We start from the raw sequence: 20560 nt of genomic DNA, 5'->3' as shown, positions 1-20560 counted from the left end.
AATCACAGAAAACAATCTGACAGCACCTACAGTGAAATACAGACATAGGAAGTTCCATGTAAACATGAGAGGGAAAAAATCACTGTGAGGGTAACAGAATGTTGGAGCAGGCTGTCCAAGGAGGTTGTGAATTCTCCCTCTTTGGAAATATTCAAGACCTGCCTGGATGCATTCCAGTGTGATGTGGTACAGGTGATCCTGCTCTGGCAGGGGGGTTGGACTAGATCTTTGGAGATCCCTTCTAGCCCATAACATCCTGTGATTCTGTTAAGGTCCTCGCAGAGTCTTCTCTTCTCTAGGCTGAACAACCCCAGTTCCCTCAGCCTATCCTGATAGCAGAGGTGTTCCAGCCCTTGGATCATCTTTGTGACCCTCCTATGGATTCACTCCAACAGCTCTGAGTCCTTCTTATGATAGGAACACCAGAACTCAACACAGTATTCAAGGTGGGGTCTCAGAAGAGCAGAGTAAAGGGGCAGAATCACCTCTCTTCACCTCCTGGCCACACTCCTCTTGATGCAGCCTAGGACGTGATTTGCCTTTTCAGCTGCATATTTTGGAGGCCCATAGGTCCTTCTTTTCCTTTAGAACAGTCATCAAAGATTATTAAGAGTACTGCACACAGAGAGAAATAAAAGTAACAATTGCAAGGAAATTACAAATGACTGGTAAGAAACATCATCATGCTCAAATTAGCTGTTGTACAGTGGAACTTCTATTCTTTTACAAAATTTTACACAACATCATGCTGGCAAGCAAAATTCATGCTCTTATCTTCCAATTTTTACTATAATCCTGAGTCCTGATTTTCTTTACACAAACTACATACAGATTTACATTTCAATAGTGGCCAGTGGGAAATATTTATAGATAAAGAGAAGGGAAAAAGAGAGAGTGTTGCAAAGTGTATTACATAATTATTATCTTATTTTAAATGAGCAAAGTTATTATTCAATGTATCTGGTAAGTAGAACAAGTTTACTGCCACAGTAATTTATGGAAAGGGTTCTCAAAAACTGAAACTTGCTGGTTGACTAAAGCCCACAGCTTCATGAGGACTGTGACAACTTTCCTTTGAAGGAACACTTCATTTTATATTAACAGCTCAGGTCAGCATCCAGATAAAAGTAATTTCATAGAGACCCACAAACGAGAGAGAGGGCAAGAGGGGGAAGAGACTATAAGACGGAAACATAACTTTACTAAAAACATTAACCTACAAGGTCCATTTCTCTCAGATTCTTTCAGAAAAAAAGTTTCCAGGTAGGTTTCATTGACACACCATCAGCCCATGTTTTAATGACCCAAGCAGAGATTAAAAGGCAGCAAACTCTTATAGGATTAAAACCCCCCCAACTAATTATACAGCATGTTTCCAATTTTGTTACACTGGCAGGGGAAAAAGCCCCAAACAAAAGAGCAGCAATGACAAAAATTCCCTTTCTGAACAACAAACTTTGCTGAGTAATTTAGCCCTTGGCAAACCATGAAAACAAGCTCTCCAAGAAAGTGTAGGTACAGAACAGATCAACACAGTGACTTTCATGGATCAAGGGAATACAGGTCAGACTACCTAGAAAAGTCAAGAGGAATGACCCCTCCGCACTCTAGATCTTACCTGCCCAGCAGCTGGCAACAAGGACCAGCTTTTAAGGAAACATCTGGCAACAGAGACTTTGCATCCAGTAAGGAGAGGTAAGAAAAATGCAATCAAAAAACATGATCTGTTTGACAGAATGGGAGAGCTGAAAGATGCTCAAGAAACCTCATTACAGGTATTGTTTTTATCATTTTCTCTGAAGAAGGAAAGCAAAAACCCCTTCTGCTACCACCATACTCTTCACACTACTTCTATGCTTCAGTATTAGTACCACTGTGCAAAGGAGCCTTGGCTTAAACCAGTATCCTTGCACCTACAACAAGACATTTTCTCAGCACTTCATTTATACGCCCAAGGTCATTAAAACTTGCTTCTACTACACATACGACTGCATTACATGCATCTTTCTAATCTCTGCTTCTCACTGGGAGAGCACTGTGCTTTAAAATCTGCAGTGTATTTTTTTCTGAAATGTTCTTCCTGCCTACCAAGGGAAAAGATTTTCCAGCAGCCATTAGCTACAGCCATTTTCACATCTCATTTTAACAAGCTATAAAAGCGGAACAACATGCCAATTACATGAAATAAATAAAATGAGTGGGTACAAGATGGCTAAGAAAGCCTCTTGCACTGCATATATTTGTTGGAGAGTGTATTAGGGTTTCGCTAATGCATTTATAATCCTGCAGAATAGTCTGGCACATCTGCATCTTCAGTACAACAGAATGGCAAAGATGATACAATCCTCAGAGAATTTCTATTTGAAATAATTTTAGATCTGTTTTATGTATACCAAGGAAGCTGTCAGTCAATCCGATCTTCAAACATGCTGAACTCCACAGAGGCAACTCCGGTAAACTGCAAACTGTTCACCTAAACGCATTTGTTTTAGCAAACGTGGAAACTAGCGGCTGCATTTGGCTAATAACACACTGCATGTTTGGAACACTGCTAAATACCTTAATTGTGTAATAGAGAATAAGGCAGCTAATTTACACAAAAGGACACGGAGGTGAATCTTATGTCTACATCTCAGAGCAAAATAAGTAAATTCACTGAACATATGGCTTATTAAATTTAATAGTTCCTTTCCAAGATGATTCTGATTGCCATGTTTTGAAAGATAGGATTTAGAAAAAAAAATATCTTTTGGATATTTGCCGTTAAGCAGCGATGCCATCTGTCTCCTCCAACAGAAAGAAACTCAAGACTTTGATTACTATTTTCCAAACCACAGTTTAGGATAATGTATTTCTAGTCCACTGATTAACTAGAACTGACATCACATCCTGGACCGGTTTATTCTTCTTCTTCAATGAACTACTCGCATGCACAAATGTACTACACGATATGCAATAAGAGAACCATAAGCAAGCACCACCACCTCTTGCATCACTTCCAAGCACTGCTGGTGACACTGTGTTATTCAAATAGGCATCTTGTATTTTCACTCAAGTTTTAAGGAGACAGATGTCTAAAGCATAACACTCTAAACCGGACCTAGAATTTCTGTCATGAAATACTCACATTAAAAAAGGAAATGAAAAAAAGGAAGTCACTTACAAATGTAATTGTAGAAATATATCACAAATAAGATTCTGGACTGAGCTGGTGACTCAAAATCTGTATATTGAGGGGAAAAGTGTAAGACTGACAGTATGCCAAATTCTTGTAATTTGCATATTTTTTTTAAACTTCAAATTCTCAAAAATCCAACTAATTTCTCCTGTCTAGTTATTTTATAGGAAATTCTTTTTTGCTAGTAGCCTTGGAGCCAACACAAGCAGGAACTCACCTGTGTCTGGATGAAACCGATCCTCTCATTCCCCCTGACAAATGTATAGATTATGTGTCTACTTCTTAAGCCACCAAGTGTCTCTTTCAAATCCAGCATGAAGTGGAAGAGAAGCCCAGGAGCAGCAATCAATGGGAAATTGGCCCCTGATCAGTCATCAGGCCCAATAAGGTAACACAGCCATTGCTACAGCAGAAGCACGGGATGGTTTGGCCCTGGCTTTGAAGGTGAATACACTGTTCATTTAAATCACATGAAGCTTCAATTGGGACTCTGGGGCATGTTATGTCCAACACAATTACAGCACTGAACAAAAAGAAATCCTATGTATAGTCAAAAGCATGGTGGAAAAGCTCAAGTGGCAAAACCTCAAAAATAAACCCCCGGACAGATCTTCCACAAAAACTCTTGTACAAATTTATCAGAATTCACTTACTGAACTTTATGTTTCAACAGCACAAGAAAAAAATAATGTGTAAAAAACACTGTCAGTGTAATTTCAATTCATTAGAATTCAGAAACTCCTTAGAAGATGCATCCAGTATTTGGAGACCATCAGCATACACGAATAATTTCATCAGATTTGCATCCATTTCCCAGGCTGATGAATTAGTTTTTTTCTGAGCGCAAATGAACAGAGCACTGACTATGCATTAGTACACCAACACTGTGTGTTTATTCTAGGTTCCATATATATCATCATCGCATTTTTGTTGCCTTGCCATAAATTCGCATGCATGCAGCACAGAACCTTCCTTCATTAGTATTGATAAATCATGATAATAAAGTTACTCTCTGATTATTTCTAAAAATCCCTCTTAAAACACTATTACCATTATTTATATGAACTTAAATGAACTTACAGATCCAAGCCTTTTCTTTCTAATTACTGTAAATTTCCTTTGACTGTTGTGACTTACCAAGCTTTATTATAACATATTGTGCTTACATAAGCATCATAACAGCTCGCAGAGTTGTGGAATTTACCTTGCCTTCCATAAGTAAGTATAATAGATCTTAAAAAATTAGATACATTGCAATGAAGACTATAAATTTCATTACAGTGTATCTTTCCTTTTGGGCAGATAGGCCTATCTACAGAAAGCTACAACAGCAACTCTCCTTTCCTGCTGCTAGCTTTTGTTGCAGCTGATCTGCGAGAATGGGGTTCACTACGTTTGTGTTCTGATGCAAACATTTTTACATAGCCAAACGATAAGTTCCATTCACATATGCATTTTAAGCATGAGCAAGTAATGTATGTACTCACATAAGAAAAATGAAACAGAAAGTATTAGTTGTAGTAGGAGTTTTGGTCCAGAATCTGCCTTTGGATACATATGTCTTATTGCTGTGAAAGTCATTTGGGCTTTTATCATGCAGGTATTATAGCCAACAGACTGGACTTTCTAATGATGAAAAAATTCTGCTGTCAGACATATACAGTTTATATCCACTCTAATATATGTTAACTAATTACTTTCAGTTTTAGGAATCACTTTTGTTTTTCCCTTTCTCTTTTTCCTCTCCTTTCCCCTTAAAGATTTAACAAGAAGGTAAGATTTTATTCATGCTGCTTGATATAAAGCTTATACTGCACTGGAAGGCTTGAGTGACACCAAAAGTTAATGCTGGGCTTGAACAGTCATTGCATTACTCCTGATTATTCCATGTCAGAGCACTCTGGCATCTCTGTACATGCAATAAAACACATGATAAAATAAAGTGTTTGAGCTCATATCGATGATTCTTTCCCTCACACTTACCCTGACACAGCTCAGGGTTCTAACAAGAGCCTACACTGCAGTACTTGTCTGGTGGTTTATAACAAACTTCTGAAAGTATCTCTTTAGGTCTATGTCTAAACTAATTTCAAAGTCACTGTCTACATTCTCTTCTCTCTCCTTGTACAAGTTTGTGCATCTTTATAATACCTTCTGATTAATTTATCACATAGTAAAGGTTTAAAAAAATCATTATCCTTTTGATCTAAAAATCCTTATATTTCATCTTTAATATGTTCTTTTGAGAGGATCTTTCTGGAGAAGTTGCCATGTATGTTCTGCTCCTCAGAGATATAACGGCAGAGCTCAGGTAAGAATTTAAGAGTTCCAATTCACATTGAAAATTGTTTGAAAAGTTTTTGTTTGTTTAAAAATCTCATTTCTTTCATGTTTAGAAAAATGAGAGTACTACTGCAATACATATGGCACAAGAAGACAAAGAGGAAATACGTAAAACCAATATTTGAAAGAGTGTCAAAATGTATCACTGCAGAAGTGCTTTGAACCATTTCTAACACACAGTTATTTCGTGAACTAGACTCAAATAAGGAGGGACAAAAGTAAAGAAAAGAAAAATATTGATTTCTTCAGACTGTTTTCTGAGATGATCATTATTTCTGTAAGATGATCTGTTCCTCCAGGTTTTTTTAAGCCGTACAGATAATTCATCATATGTAGGGGAAAAAAACCCACAAAGCCTCACTTTGCACATTTCCTCGGTAATATTCTGCTTTATGGAGAGTGCTTTTAAGCCCCCACGTGTCACGCAAAACTAGGAGATTATCTGGAACCATATTAAAGTCTTAAGCCCAAGGCACTATGTTATATTAAAAAGAAAATGCATAAAGTGGGAATAAATGGGCTTGCAGACAAAGATTAACAAATGCCATAATATTTTCACCAAGACTGAAAGTGATGGAAGAAAAATATGGTGAGGGGAAAAAAAAAAAGAAAACCAAACCAAACAAACCAACCAACCAGTAATAAAAATATAAATTACTAGGGGATTAACCACAGCCCCAGGAAGTGTACAGAACCTGGTTTATCCCCTTACATTTCACCATCTACAATTATTTCTTAGAATAGACTAGACTAGACTAGAATAAACCAGGTTGGAAGAGACCTTTGAGATCATTGAGTCCAACCTATCATCCAACACTATCTAATCAACTAAACCATGGCACCAAGCACAATGATGTTGTGAAGTCCTCAGAATTACATTCAAACTCCCCCTCTCCAACAGCATCCTTGATGTTAAAGTGCTGCAGCACTGATTGCTCCTGGAGTGTTTTCTCAGGATCTCTAGCAAAACAGCTGGACTGAGGATGAGATAGAAAACACTGATTATTTATGTCTGCCTGCTGTGGTTATAGGTCAGGCTTCTAACATTTATCATAGGTCTTTGATTTATCTTTCTGTCAGAGAAACAAACCAAAAAAGGTGCCACACAAAATATCATAATTGCAATCTCACCAGGCTGCCTTCATCTTTCCTGATATCTATGGCAACAAAATGTAATTAATTAATTCAAACTATCACAAAATATGAAATTGTAAGATAAATTCTACTTCTAAATTAACAGAAATGCTCATCTGAAAAGATCAGATGGCATTCTGTCACCTAAGAGAGCCTATACAGTGCTCCATTATATATAGAATGTCCTTATTTGTGGGTAAAGACATCAAATGCACAAATAATAGTCCACAGGAAGAGGAGAATGAGTCCTGATCAAGACAGAGGACAGGCTTGGAATATGATCCTATTTCAAAATTTAGGATTAAACTGAATATGGGGACCCATCTTTGGATACTCTTTGGGAAGCAAAATTATAAATCATACAAGAAAGTACCTTCAAGAATAAAATGTGGCTAAGTAGTATCACAATAGAAGTGCTCTTGAAGTATGTAGTAATTGTCCTGAAAATTAGAGCTGAAAAATTATCTAGATGATCAAGACCCAAGGAGTCTGAGCAGCTACTCAGGGATATATTGACAGGTCTGGGCAGATAAGATTGATTATTTCCACTATTACTAAAATGAGAAAGAAAATAAAACTCCAAATATTTGTATCTCATTCACAAACTTACAACACAAGTATTCAATTCCTCGCAGGCTTGTAGCATTTACTGCCACAGTAACACTTCAAGGCCAACAGCTTAGAAGGTTTGCTGTAGTAAAAGAGGTTACTGAAGTGAACATCAATATTTACATACAGATGAAACCCATTTTCTCTGCATCACCTCAGCATCCACCCATAGTTTGTAAAAGCCTTTTGGAAGGAAGATTACTGCTTCCTTGGAGAGGTATGTTGTATCATTACCTTTCTTAAAACTAAGCATTTGATGAGTCCTCTGCACCTTTACACCTCACGTTCCACTACTTGTCCTCACCCACTCATCTTTTCATACTGCAGATGAGTGTCTCAGCCTTTAACTGGTTCTTCCTACCCCACACTTTTTTTCCTATGCATTGTAGAAATCTGTTCAGTACAAGTGTTAGGGATGATGTGTTTTACTTAGCAAAAATAAGTTTGAAAAGGGAAAACAAACCAAAAAGCTACAAAACACAAACTCCACTCTGTTAAGCAATTATATCCATTCTCTTCTTTTGAACACTGTAATATAGCTTAAAGCCACAGCATTATGTGGGAGGTACAAAACCAGCATAAAACTTTTTAAAAATAATTTTCCTCTTTTGAAAGAAAACTGAAAAGAGGAGCAATTTCACTGAAATTCATCTTATTTCAAGTTTACTACACAGAAGTGTTTCATGGAAAACTGATAAAACTCATTTCTTATTTAGTACCACTCCAGGATTTAAAAACAAAACAAAACAGCAAACCAAACAAAACCACAAACTAAACCAAACAACCCACCAAAACCCACAACAAAACAAAACATTCCCCCCCCCCGCCATCATTATTATTCATTCTTACAGCTCAAAATTTGAAGAAAGAGAAGCTATATTCTCACTCTTGAATGCCAATTTGATGTTGACAAAAGTCCCTTAACCATTTGTGTGAAAAAAAACCAAACTGCTACCTTTCAGTATTTCTGAATGACAGTCATGGCTGTAAGCAAACAAATGATGCTCACATATTGTGCCTTGCCTACAGGCATGTTGTTATAATTCAGTGATATTATGCCTTCTTACAAGATGGTATCTCAGTTTCAATAGCACAAACATGGCAAGGAAGTATCAGTTTCCATAGGTGTCTTGAACTTCCTGACAAATACAATTTCATCAGCTGAATGGTCTTCCTCTCCAGATCATCCACACACTACTGGAAACGCTCAGAATGACTTGAACATTCAGCAGCTTCTGAGGTACTTTTAACAACTTCAGAAATCACAAAAGCCATCCTTTCCACTGAATTGCTGCTCAGCTATAAAATCTGTCCCAGAAAGGTGTTATTTGAAGGCCCTCAACATCACCAGTATGGTTCTCAAGTCAAAATTAGAAAGCTTACCAAAATTTCCTCTTCCATCTTAGTCTCTGGGAAAAGAAGTTTTATTTCATTTAACTGGATAACTGCATTGTGTACTTGGGAGCACAGAGAGAATATCACAGTATAGAACATACAAGTAGGAGTTCATATTGCATCTAAATACAGTCCAATATGTTCTGAATAAATTGTACCTGTGAAACACTGAATGTATAAACTAAGTTTCTTAAGAGTCCAGCTTGTGTCATTCTCTCTCTTGGAGCCAACTCTCTGACCACAGACGGGTAACTACTGTGCAATCAGAAATCTAGGTGGACAGATAGGACCTACAAGTCTAAGACTGTTACACATTTTTTATATTAGGAAAGGGATCTTGAACTGGATGCCTTGGAGAGCAAGCACAGGGCATACTAACAGCTTTTTTTTTGTAGTAACTGTACCTCTCCCTGCCAGCTGTTTCACAAATACACTTGCTTCCTCTTCTGACACCACCATTGTTCTGCTGCACAGTACTAAATGTCTAAGAACTTGAGGTGATTTTCTCTGTAAGAAATGAGTGATGTAGAGTTTGTAGCATCTACAGTGTGAGTAGGGTTAGTTGAATGTTTTTACATAACAAAGCCAAGTGGGTAACAAGGTTTTGGGTGTTTTGGTTTTTTAGTATTTGGTTGCTCCAACTACTGCTTGATTTTCTGAAAGCAACAGCACTTGAAGAATTGAATCTACACACAGCTCTGCTGCCAGCTGTGCAAATTATTCTCCAGAAGGCTGCTTTTTTCTTGCCATGGCTTCACAGAACTAAAGGAAAAGGCACCATTTAGAAGTAGCACCTCTTCCAAAATTCAGTGGGCTTTAGCACGAGAATGTGGAAGATCACAGCAATGGCACCCTCTGGTGACAAACAGTAACACGCTATAATGAGATATATTATTCAGCCTGAAAAAAAAACATTAAAAGCTACTGCTTCTTGTAAGCCTATTACAGGGAAGGAATTCTTACAGTAAGTTGCAAATGTAGGGGGTTAGTTTTAAGAACAATGGTAATTAGTCCTCAATAGCAAGGAAGTTCTTCAAAATAACTTCTAACTCTCCAGTACCATCCTAGCTTCTTTTTATGGGCTCTAGCTTAATCTGATGTTCTTAAACCATTTGAAAATAAATGGTCCTCTTTTTATCACAGTATTTCATGTTCACATACGGTTGAGGTTTAATCATGGCCTCTGTAATACTACCAATAGATTTTGAGATGTTGAAGAATATTGATGAGCGGTGCATGAGTCAAAGACTGAACAGGTGAGTGCTTTGGAAGGGGACAAACAGGTTCTCACAAGAAATCTTTCACTTGATCTGAGGTAGCACTTCAGCCTTTATGAAGCCTTGCCAGTCATCCCCTTAGCTTCTCAAAGCAAGAATGTCAGACGGTCAGCAATTTCAAAAGAAAAACTGAAAAAAAAAATAATATAAAAAAGTATTTCCCTTATCAATGTCAAGAAGAATGTGATAGACTGTGTAAAACCTCAAATTAAGCATAAAGCTGTCTTTAATCCATGTGAAATACACTGAAATTAAAAGTGAAGAATGTATCTGGTTTCCAACAATTCACAAGAAAACCTTTACATGTTAAAAAGTCAAACTTGGGCTCATGAACCTTCTCTGATCTAAGGAACGGAACTTAGGGCAGATGTTTATAATATACTACTTAAGAACTAAATTTAAAAAAAAAAACCTTTTTAGTGAAAGAGTAAAGCAATAATAGTCATGAAATTCAGTAATAGTGGGATTGTTTAGTTTTCAGCAAGTTCTGTTCACTCAGATATATACATATTAAAACACTGGCACTTAAAGGTGTAGTTTCCTACCCATTTTCTAACTGAAGATGACATCTCTTCTCCCTGAATAAAATGTTACTTTTCAACATTGTGCTAACACTCAATTCAAGTACATAGTCTTGGATGAGCTGCTAGATTAATTGAAAAAGAACAGAATGCAAAGTGTATGAAAGAGAATACTTGGAAACAGTACTAATATTGAAACAACCACACATGTGCAGTTCTATGTGTATATGGCAACTACTCATTCACTGTACTACCAAACAGAGGTCACTGGTCATACTCCGGCCATGCTTCGTAAATGAAGGGTTAATTAGAAAAATCAGTATGTACCTTGACCTAATTATGGAATTACTGAATCACTAAGGCTGAAAAAGACCTTTAAGATCATCTAGTCCAACCATAACTCAACTCTCATGACCACTAAACCATGTCCTGAAGCGCCATATCTACAGCTTCTTTAATACTCCAGCAATGGTGACTCCACCACCTCCCTGGGCAGCCTATTCCAATGCCTCACCATTCTCTCAGAAAAGAATTTTTTCCTAATTTCCAACCTAAATGTTCTCCAGCACAATTTAAGCCCATTATCTCGTCCTATTGCTGGTTACCTGGGAGAAGAGACCAACACCAGTTTCACTCTGACCTCCTTTCAGGTAGCTGTAGAAAGCAGTAAGATCACCACTCAGCCTTCTCTTCTCCCTCAGCCACTCCTTCTAAGACACCCTCCGAAACCACCACCGGCCTTGTTGCTCTTCTCTGGACACACTCCAGCACCTCAATTTCTTTCCTATACTGTGGCACCCAGAACTGAACCCAGTACTCGACTGCGGCCTCACCAGGGCCCAGTACAGAGTTACAATCATTTCCACACTCCTGCTGGACACACTGGTTTTGATACATTCCAGGATGCCATTGGCCTTGCAAGGTTTTGTAATTAGTAAGATTCCTAATAGCGGGATATGCTACATGAACAAATGTGCCTTGACAAATTTAGAGGAGGCTCTTGATAAAATTTCCCACTCTTTTGAAACAGAGGACAGAAAATAAATTCAGTGTGTGGTTTCCTGTGACGTGTGCTCCAGTTTACAAGAGCAATTTCATTTCACCATGATACATTTTGTTAAACACCATACACAGGCAAACCTTCCTGCAAAGGTTTTATCACTCATCAGCCACTCACAATACATTTATTACCAAGCGGGATAAACTTTATCAGGTACACATCTCTGCTATAGAAAAGTATGAAAAGGCATTATTCTAACTGAGCTACACTTTGAACAAAGGTGCTGCTGCTTGCTTCCCTAAGTGACCTATATCATGTAAGTTTGCTTTACCAAAACTAATAATTGACAAACTGAAAGATGTACCATAATGGAGTTCTTGTTAGGCATAGTGTCATCATTTCCTTCTAGTAGATGGAAAGGCTCATAATTAAAATAGTAATTGAAAAAATCTTGTGGCCATTTTGGTTTTGTGGTTTTTTTTTTTTTTTTTATATAAAAGCTCTCCATGTTATGACCTTCACACAATGATGTAGATACAGCTGCATGCAAAAGCTCCTTCCCAGTGAATTCAGGAAAAAGGAAGATCACAGCAAGCCTCAGCAGTTTATGAAACCAGCTGCTGCAGCATTTTCCAAGTAGCCTTTATTTACCAGTCTCTATTTCTGTTTTCCTCAGTTTCCTGGCTAAAGACTGGATTCCATTTCCCAGGTCTCAGTTTCTGCTTGCCTTGGTTCATACAGTTACCCAGGAAAGTCACTTTGAATGAGAGACTGCAAAATGGGGTACAGCTTCAGCCAGATCCTTGGATGCTGTATGAACCAAAGCCACAGCTGTCAAGGCTCAGTAACCTAAAAAGAGCTGTCACTTGCCACATCTTCCTCACACTCCAGAATATCACCAAAAACTGTGCTCCAGATATCATTTATTTAGCTCTTTCAATATACCTGTATTTTAGTACTAATTTCACTGCATCAGCCTGCTGACCTACGCTGTCCATTACTGGGTTGTACTAACTTTGTAATAAATGTTTAAGATTTTATATATTGTCATTTCAGAATCTTGTCTTCCACAAGGCTTTAAAGCATACTAGTACTACACACCCATTTTTTGTGCTTAACCCCATCTTCTAGCCTCCTTCTGTACTGAATGCCTAAGCCACTTCCCGGGACAAAATTGTAGTTGATGTCTAGTTAAGTCTTCAAAAGTCATTCGTGCTAGTCAATTCCCTCATTAGGAAACCACTTCCTATCAGAAGTGCCCTCAGGTTTTGAAAGCACATCAAAATTGGATCCACTTAAGCAACCAAGCTTTGATAGAGTGCTTAATGACTTTCTAAATTTGTCATTTACAAAGTGCTTTACAAGCCTTCCTAAAGAAGAGATGAAGTATGCCTGTGCACAAGCTAACCTCCCTAACACTCCTTCTTAAGAAGTCTAGTTGATGTATGACGTATGCAATTCCATTTTCTGAGTATATGACATTTTATTTCAATCTCTTCATTTCCTTGGGACCATCTGGATGCTTTCTCAGCTATGAACAGATTGTACAACTGTGGCAGCTCTTCCTCTCTTCATATCTGTCCCTCCTGCTGTTTCCAAGCTACCTGGGTGGATCTGGAGCGAAATGGGTGCAGTGTTCCCAGACAGCACCAACAGCCCTAGCAGAACTCCACTATGCACTACACAGTAGTCTGCAGCCACCCACCTTCTTGTTCCTAACACAGACACTATATCAAAATCGTAAGGCTATATTATCTTTCCCTCCAGTTAAACATTACATAGATTTGCTCCACCTGCATCACCACTGTTTAAAATTCCCATTTAAACAAGGGAAGTATTTTCCATAGGCAAAAGTGAACATTTCTTACTGGGAATATTTAAGAAGAAAGCCTAACCACCCAGTCTTATAACCTGAACAGAATTCTGTCACCAGAAATGTTAGAACCTACTTTCAATTGTCTTACCACTCAGAGACACTAGCATGCATGTAACAAAACCAAATTCTTGTCATGAGTAGAATCACAGCTTCACCATAACCTTTTCTGCAACTATGAAGTGTGAAATAGAAAGATGAATAAAAATTAAAGTAATAAAATATTGAGAACAACATGTCAAAACTACAGCAGTGAAAATAAGAACATAAACACCTCAGCTGTCATCTGTCTGGTGCTTCTTTGTAAGTGCCTCTGATGCACTAATACCTTTTCTACTGCAAATCGAAGTCTGTTATTCAACGACATCCCAGGAAAAGGCCAGATTTCATTGCTCATAAAATTCTCTATGCATTTGAGAAATTGCTATATGAAATCAACAACAAAAACCTTCATCACAGAGAAAAAAAGAAAACAAAATATAATTTCCTTATTGTTTTCAAGACATTCATCCACATTACAACAGAGATAGAGGTTTTTCATACTTTATCTTACAGTTTTCCTGACTTTATTTTACTGCATGGCAATCTAAAGTTTTTCGTAATAAGTGATACGTACATATGGTATTGCCTGGTATTCGTACTTTCAATTGCTACAGTAAGAACCATCACCAAAGTAAAGCAGCAAAATAATATAACCTATTGTGACCAATATATCTAGCATAGCAAATATTGATGGATATTGAATCTGTGAAGCATTGTACAACACCTTTCCATGTGGGCTGAATCTTCAAACCTGATGCTGCAGACAGGCTGGCTCCAGTGAAGTAGGAAACAACTTCTCCAGGAGGATAAGGAGATGAAGTGAGGAAAAGACACACATGAATTACTACAGTACAACCTTGAACAACTTCCTCTGTTTTGTTGAAGTTTGAGATAGCTTTATTTTATCCCCACTTATTTTTGTCTTGATGTTCAATCCAAAATCACTACTAGTAAGATAAAAGCATTCCTTGGTCATCTTTTTTTTCGGTCTGACATTACTTTAATGATTTGGTTTCAGCCCCAGAAGTTCTCCTCCCTTCCAAGACACACTGCTTTTTCTTTTCTGACACACAAATGTAAACCAGAAACATATCAAGTGTTTGATATTATAGTAACAGAGTAGAAATTTCATGATAAACATTTTATGCTATGACCCATTCTACCAGTGATATTATCCATTATACACAATTATGGTACTAATATAAGAAGTGTCAATATAAAAACCTTCTACAGGAAAAAAAAAAAGTCACCACCACTATTTCAGATGTTTTCTCTCTTAGGAGAATTAACACCATCTAGATTGACACTTAACTTAAAGATGTCCCTGTGGATTCTCTTTGGGTCTAGTAGTTCATTAGTTCTGTTCTGCAAACCCAAAGCAGATCTCAGTAATATTTCAGAGCGCTGAAATCACAGAATTGTAGAAACAGTTCTATGATTTATATGGCTCTATGATTTCAGCACTCTGAAATATTGCTGAGATTTGCTTTGAGCTGACATGCTACTTTTGCTTTCTCTTTTCTTCTACCTAGCATTATGCTTTCTCTTTATTGCTGGTTTGTTCGGCTTTTCACTTTCATCTGCCTAATGCTGGTTGAATTTAATCACCTCCCTAACAGCCCCTAACTGGTCATTCAATAACAGTGAAGCCAGGAAAAAAGAAGATTGAAGAGCCATTGGAATTGCATTCTCTACAACAATCCTCCTTAATTATGACTGTTCTGTTTGCATGGATTTTAAAAGTGAAAATTACTTTACTTTAAAACATGTTTTATGTTTTTGAGAAGAACATAAGTTTCATCTCAAACTGAAAAACCCAAACACCCAAACCAACAAACAAAAAACTAAAACCAACAACAAACCAACACAAAACACATACACACAAACCCCAACAAAACAACAAAAAAACACCACCAAAAAAAAACCCAAACAAACCACAACCACCACAAAAAACACCCAACAAACCACATAACAGAAAACAAAGTACCTCCAACCAGTATCCTTTACAAAAAGATATTAAAAAGTGCCTCAAGGTCACTACCTAAACACAATCAGCTCCTAGGCTTTACTCTGCAAATAGGAATATTGTAGGCTTAGGAAAGAACACATGACAACTGATGGCAAACACTACCTTCAAAAAGCCTTCCATGATGTTTGGAATAAATAGTTACAGGATTCAATAAAAGGAAAGGAAAAATAAGCATTCAGGAACTCTGGTATACGCCCTATACTCTGTACCTGTGGGTCCCTCAGAAGAATTCTGTCTACAAAGCTGGAACATGAAATCAGAGGAGCAAGGAATTTTGTATTTGCATCACAACAAAAGTAATTTACTTAAATCTTACAACTCAATACATTATGATGAATAATGAGGTGGTTACAGACACTGCCATGTCTAAAGACGAAATGCTCAGATGCAGACAGTAGCAAAAACTGAGAGTTACAAGGACTTAGAGCCTTATCAATCATGTGAAAATCAAAGTGTTGTTTTTCAAAGTAGATCATCAAAAAGGTGTTTATTTAGGAAGAATTTTATTTATCAAGTAAAACACTATATTTATATAGTAAAACACTACATATATATATATAAAATTGAGTTTGCATTACTTCACCTACAAGCATTTCAAACTTATTAATATTCTGAGGCTCACAGAATTCTAATTCATGGTAAAATTAAGATACTAAATCTAGAAGTGCAGAAAATGGTCATAGGCTTTGTGACTGGATTTTTATGTGAACAAAATCATATTGTTAGTGCAGTTTTTAGAAATGAAATCTTTTTCATGCTACATAGAGATGTACTAAAATTAACAAAATAGATTTAATGTTATAAGAAAAGGGAGAAGTTCGGTTTGTAGTTGGGCTTTTATTAAGTGTGATGATGTAAATTGTGCTAGTATCTCACCATTAAAAAAGAAACAAAACAAATAACAAGAACTTTAAAAAGCCTTTTGGATTATAACTACTGCTTTGTAACACAACATTTGAACCGTATCAGGGGAAAAAGCTTCACTGGTATTTTAAATAAATTCTGTAGTCTATGCATCATGAGTTCTTTCTAACACTGCTAGGCATAAATGGATTAAAATCACATACCAAGAGATGTCCAGTATTATGCTGGTATCCTGCAAATCTGAAACCATATCAGAGAGCGAATTTCTCTTGAAGTATAGATCCTTGTTACTTCCTCTTCAAGATGAATACCTAGCAGGCTATTGATCTGCTTCTGAAGGACAGTGTTTATTATGTAGGAAACCACTGCTGGGCACAAGCATGAGAAATTAATGATGGTTTTGTAAGTGTCCACACTGTGGTGCTGAACCAGTGGGGCAACTGTCAATCTATATGATAATGCATCCCAAAACTTCATAAAATCAGTGATGTGAATCAGCATTGATTTTTCAGCTAACCAGGATATGTGAGAGAGTAAGACTAAGAAGTTTCCTGAAGCTAACACCTCTGTGTATATAACAGTTGCTTCATACTTGCCTGACTTTTTTTTTTAAACAACCAAACACAGAGAAACTCTAATCATAAAAGCCTTTCAAAGTTAAAATGAATTCCACATACTGGTTTGTATCTTACATGCTCTTTGATCCTGTCCTTCTTTCTCTTAATAGCAACACTGTTAGAAAAATTACCTATTCAAAATGGATTCACTGCACTGTATTTCCAATTACTTAATTCAGGTATTATAAGGAGGAAAATGCAAGCAAACACAAGCAAATTCATTCTTTTATCAATGTCTGCAATAGTATGTATGAAAGTAGGTGCTGAAGATTAAATTTTCTCAGACATAAGGTGTGGCATGGTGCTTCCAATGAAACAGAGCAATCTCCTTCACAGAAGTGAATTCATGCTATACAAATGAATCCCTATTGTTCCATAATGCCAGAAATTCATTAGTTGGGCTTTTATCTGAAATAATGCACCGTAGCCACAGTAGTCAATAGAAGTTGTCATATTTTCTGTGAATAGTATTAGGTGGGGGGGGAAAGGAAAAAAATCAATTAATCAATCACTGATTCTTTTTAAAATACTGGCTTCCTTCTATACACCATTATTAGCAAATATACATTTCCTCTTTGGAAATGTATCCTGCTGTGCCTACAGAGAGGAGATATTACCTGAAGATTCAATTTAAATCAAAAAGAAAAGACTGCTATTACAAACAAAATCAGCTGTACTTTTCTGAACTTTATTTCTCTCAGTATAAAAATTGCAATTCAGTTTTGCCTTCTTTGCGTTGACAAGCAGTTGCTTGTGTTTCTAGTGCCTGGCACATGGGTTTTGTTGAAACAAATACTGCTGTCAGTAAGTATAAGGAGGAGCCTAAATTAAACATCCATAAAATATCCTCTTCTGAGAAGCACCTAACATGTTCCAGATTAAATTTCATTACAAGTACTATGCCTAGCAAAGAACTGGATTCATTAGCTGCTATCAGCTGCCTGAATAGCTGCTCTGTGAGTGTAAAGGTAGGGAGATTCCTCTTTACCTTCTCAGAACGGCAAGTACCAAAACCCTTACTTCATATTTGAACTAAGATGAATTTGCACCTTCAGTTCTTCATAGGATGAAGGACAAACTCCTGCAAACCCATTTTTACTACTTTTCTGCTTTAGTTTAATTTAAAAATATGTGAGTATTGAAAATTCCCCAAGTAAAAGTTTGTAATGATAGATGTGAAAAGCACGAGCTGGGGTTACCCACATTTTCAAGGAGAGCTGGCTTCGTGCAATTGACTCTGGGGATCAGCCAACAACTCAGTGTCTGTCACCAATGATTGTTGTACACTGTAAATTCTCATTTCTATGAGCATAACAAACTACACTAATGAGAAGTGCTCTGCTTCAGTCTGATGCACAGGTTTGTATTCTAAAAGTCCCCCAATACTTACCAATAACCAAACGGCAAATTAATTGCATTTTTAAACTACTTCAAATACATGAAAAAGCACACAGAATTAAACCTGATTGTTACAAATTAGCACCATTGTCACAGCTACAAGCATACTGTAGATTATTAATATTATGTCAAGCTGTGTGTAAAAAATCACAGATGAGAAATGAGTGCTCTTACAAAATTCCTTTCTGGCTCTCCTCATTAAGTTTAATTTAATGTACTCTAAGCACAAACTTCACTGAAAGATTACGGTGTGGAAAGTAAATTGTAAAATAAACTCCAATATATATCAGATTCTATGGCACAGATGTAATAGAGTTTCCCAATATTGATGCTAAAATTAAACCAACATTCAAAAGCAGCTTTAGTCAAACTGAGAAACAAAAGTGAAAAATTCGCCCTGTGAAGAGTGAGTTTATCTTTAAATGTGATCACATTCTCCGACAAGTGCATTAAGAATAAACTGAGAAAAAGGCCTACCATTTTCCTCATCTGACTTATTTTCGTTGTCAGAGTCGGTAAGTGTGAGAGCTGAGTTTTCACGACTTGACAGACCGGAACTTCGCCTGGATTTGATCCCTCTTCCCCACAGCCTGATGGCATGCTCCGGAGACATTCCTCCCTCCGTGTCCGAGTCAGCGTCAGAGCCGGTGCTCAAGGAATAGCCTTGATGCAGTATTCCTATATCTGAGCAGTAGCCACTTCGATGGGGAGAGGGCTCACAGATTCCTAGTTCTGCAAGGGTGAAGTTTGTTCCTAAAAGGATAATTGAAAAAAAAATAAAGTTAAATCATATAAAAACTAGGGGATTTATTTTAAGTTTGAAAACTGACCTTCTACATTTCTTTTTACTATATACCAAGCTATATAGCAAGCCTTTGTAGTGAATTATACACAGAGATCTCTGGTGCTCTGATCCAGCAAGACTTAACTAAAACACAGTGAATGTAGTTTAAATGCATTAAATACACAAAAGATAGCAAAGACACAATGAATTAATCACTTTGGTATGTGATTAACATAAAACCCCTGACAAATGCTAATGACACAACATGCTTTATTAGGTATCTAACCTTAAATCTGTAGGAACAGAGCACAGGCTTTGAAACAGAACCCTTGATTACTTGAAAAGAGGAATTTTCTGATTATGGAGTTGATTTTTCTCACACACAAGTTTTTCACAGAGATAGGATTGTTAATTTAAATTGTGTTATAATTTCTTATTTTACAGAAACTAAACAATTATTTGGGAAAACAGATTTTAAAGGTCAGGATCACTTGAAAGAACGCTAACTTAGCAGTGATGCAACAGAAAATCTGGTCATAAGCTTTACACTTTCACACTTGGTGGGGTTGGTAGTTCAATATCTGCTACAGAAATCCAGACAGATTCCAGCATCACTGTAATTGTTTTCTATCTTTTTTTCACCGTATTGAAGAAGAAAGTGCATCAACACCAAAATCAGGAGGTTATTTGGTTTAAAGGTGATATTTTCAGGAACAATGTCAAAACATGTGACCTTTACCAGTGAGTAACAACTCCATGGACAAAGTCTCATACATTTTTAAAGCACATGGAGTTCCCCAGGGATATCAGAAAGTACAGACATGCTGGCTGATATCTGTTTAGGCATTTCTTTCCTACAGTAATGAACAAAGGTAAAAAATCTAGGGAAATATTCATTGGTCTCTTAGGCTTTCAAAGGTTTTTTGGAAAACAAAATCATTTTGGCTTCACTACATTGGGTTAAAAATGAAGAACAAAGACTGAAGCTGGTGGCAGTGTAACTGCTAATTATTTAATTAATTTCTTAAATCACAGGGAAGTTAGATGTGTGGTCTGTGCTTCTAACATGGTTGGTTTAGTTTGTCCAAAACCAGTTTCTCTTTTCTCCCCTTCCTCTATGCCTTTATCAAAATGAAGATACACAGTGGAAGTTCATGCCCTAAATAAAAAACCCAACTAAGTGTCTTGTGTTAATAAAGACATTATCCAGATGTTTGAGGTTTTTTTAATCTATTACAACTTCTTTCAAAATACAAATACAAAATATACCTCTCCAGCTGTTAAGTGGTATTTGGATATGGAATATGTGCATACATCTATAGAAAGTAAAACCAGGCCTTAAAATTTATTCTTAGAGCTCGTCAATTAATGTATGGTGATCAATTTCTTCTCAAAGACCGAGCTGTGTCTTCACCCAGCAACGCCTAGACAGAAGCATCAAGCAGGAGAAGAGGGAAGAGACATGCTCTCTTTCACCCCTAGGTTAACCAGTAAAC

The 20560-nt window shown here is 36.9% G+C and overlaps 1 protein-coding gene across 14 annotated transcripts in view; it reads right to left on the bottom strand.

The window, feature by feature from the left end:
• Positions 1 to 20560, bottom strand: part of TENM2 (teneurin transmembrane protein 2) — a 668081-nt gene that overhangs the window by 457695 nt on the left and 189826 nt on the right. For all 14 annotated transcript variants that reach the window (XM_054168532.1, XM_054168518.1, XM_054168516.1 and 11 more), the window contains one exon: positions 18758 to 19033. In XM_054168532.1, the coding sequence (XP_054024507.1) occupies positions 18758 to 19033 (276 nt within the window). The remainder of the gene's footprint in view (positions 1 to 18757; positions 19034 to 20560) is intronic.

The sequence above is a fragment of the Dryobates pubescens genome, chromosome 16 (assembly GCF_014839835.1).
Source record: "Dryobates pubescens isolate bDryPub1 chromosome 16, bDryPub1.pri, whole genome shotgun sequence".
Classification (NCBI taxonomy): Eukaryota; Metazoa; Chordata; class Aves; order Piciformes; family Picidae; genus Dryobates; species Dryobates pubescens.
The sequence above is the reverse complement of the archived record's forward strand: the minus strand, read 5'-3'. Positions and strand labels throughout refer to the sequence as shown.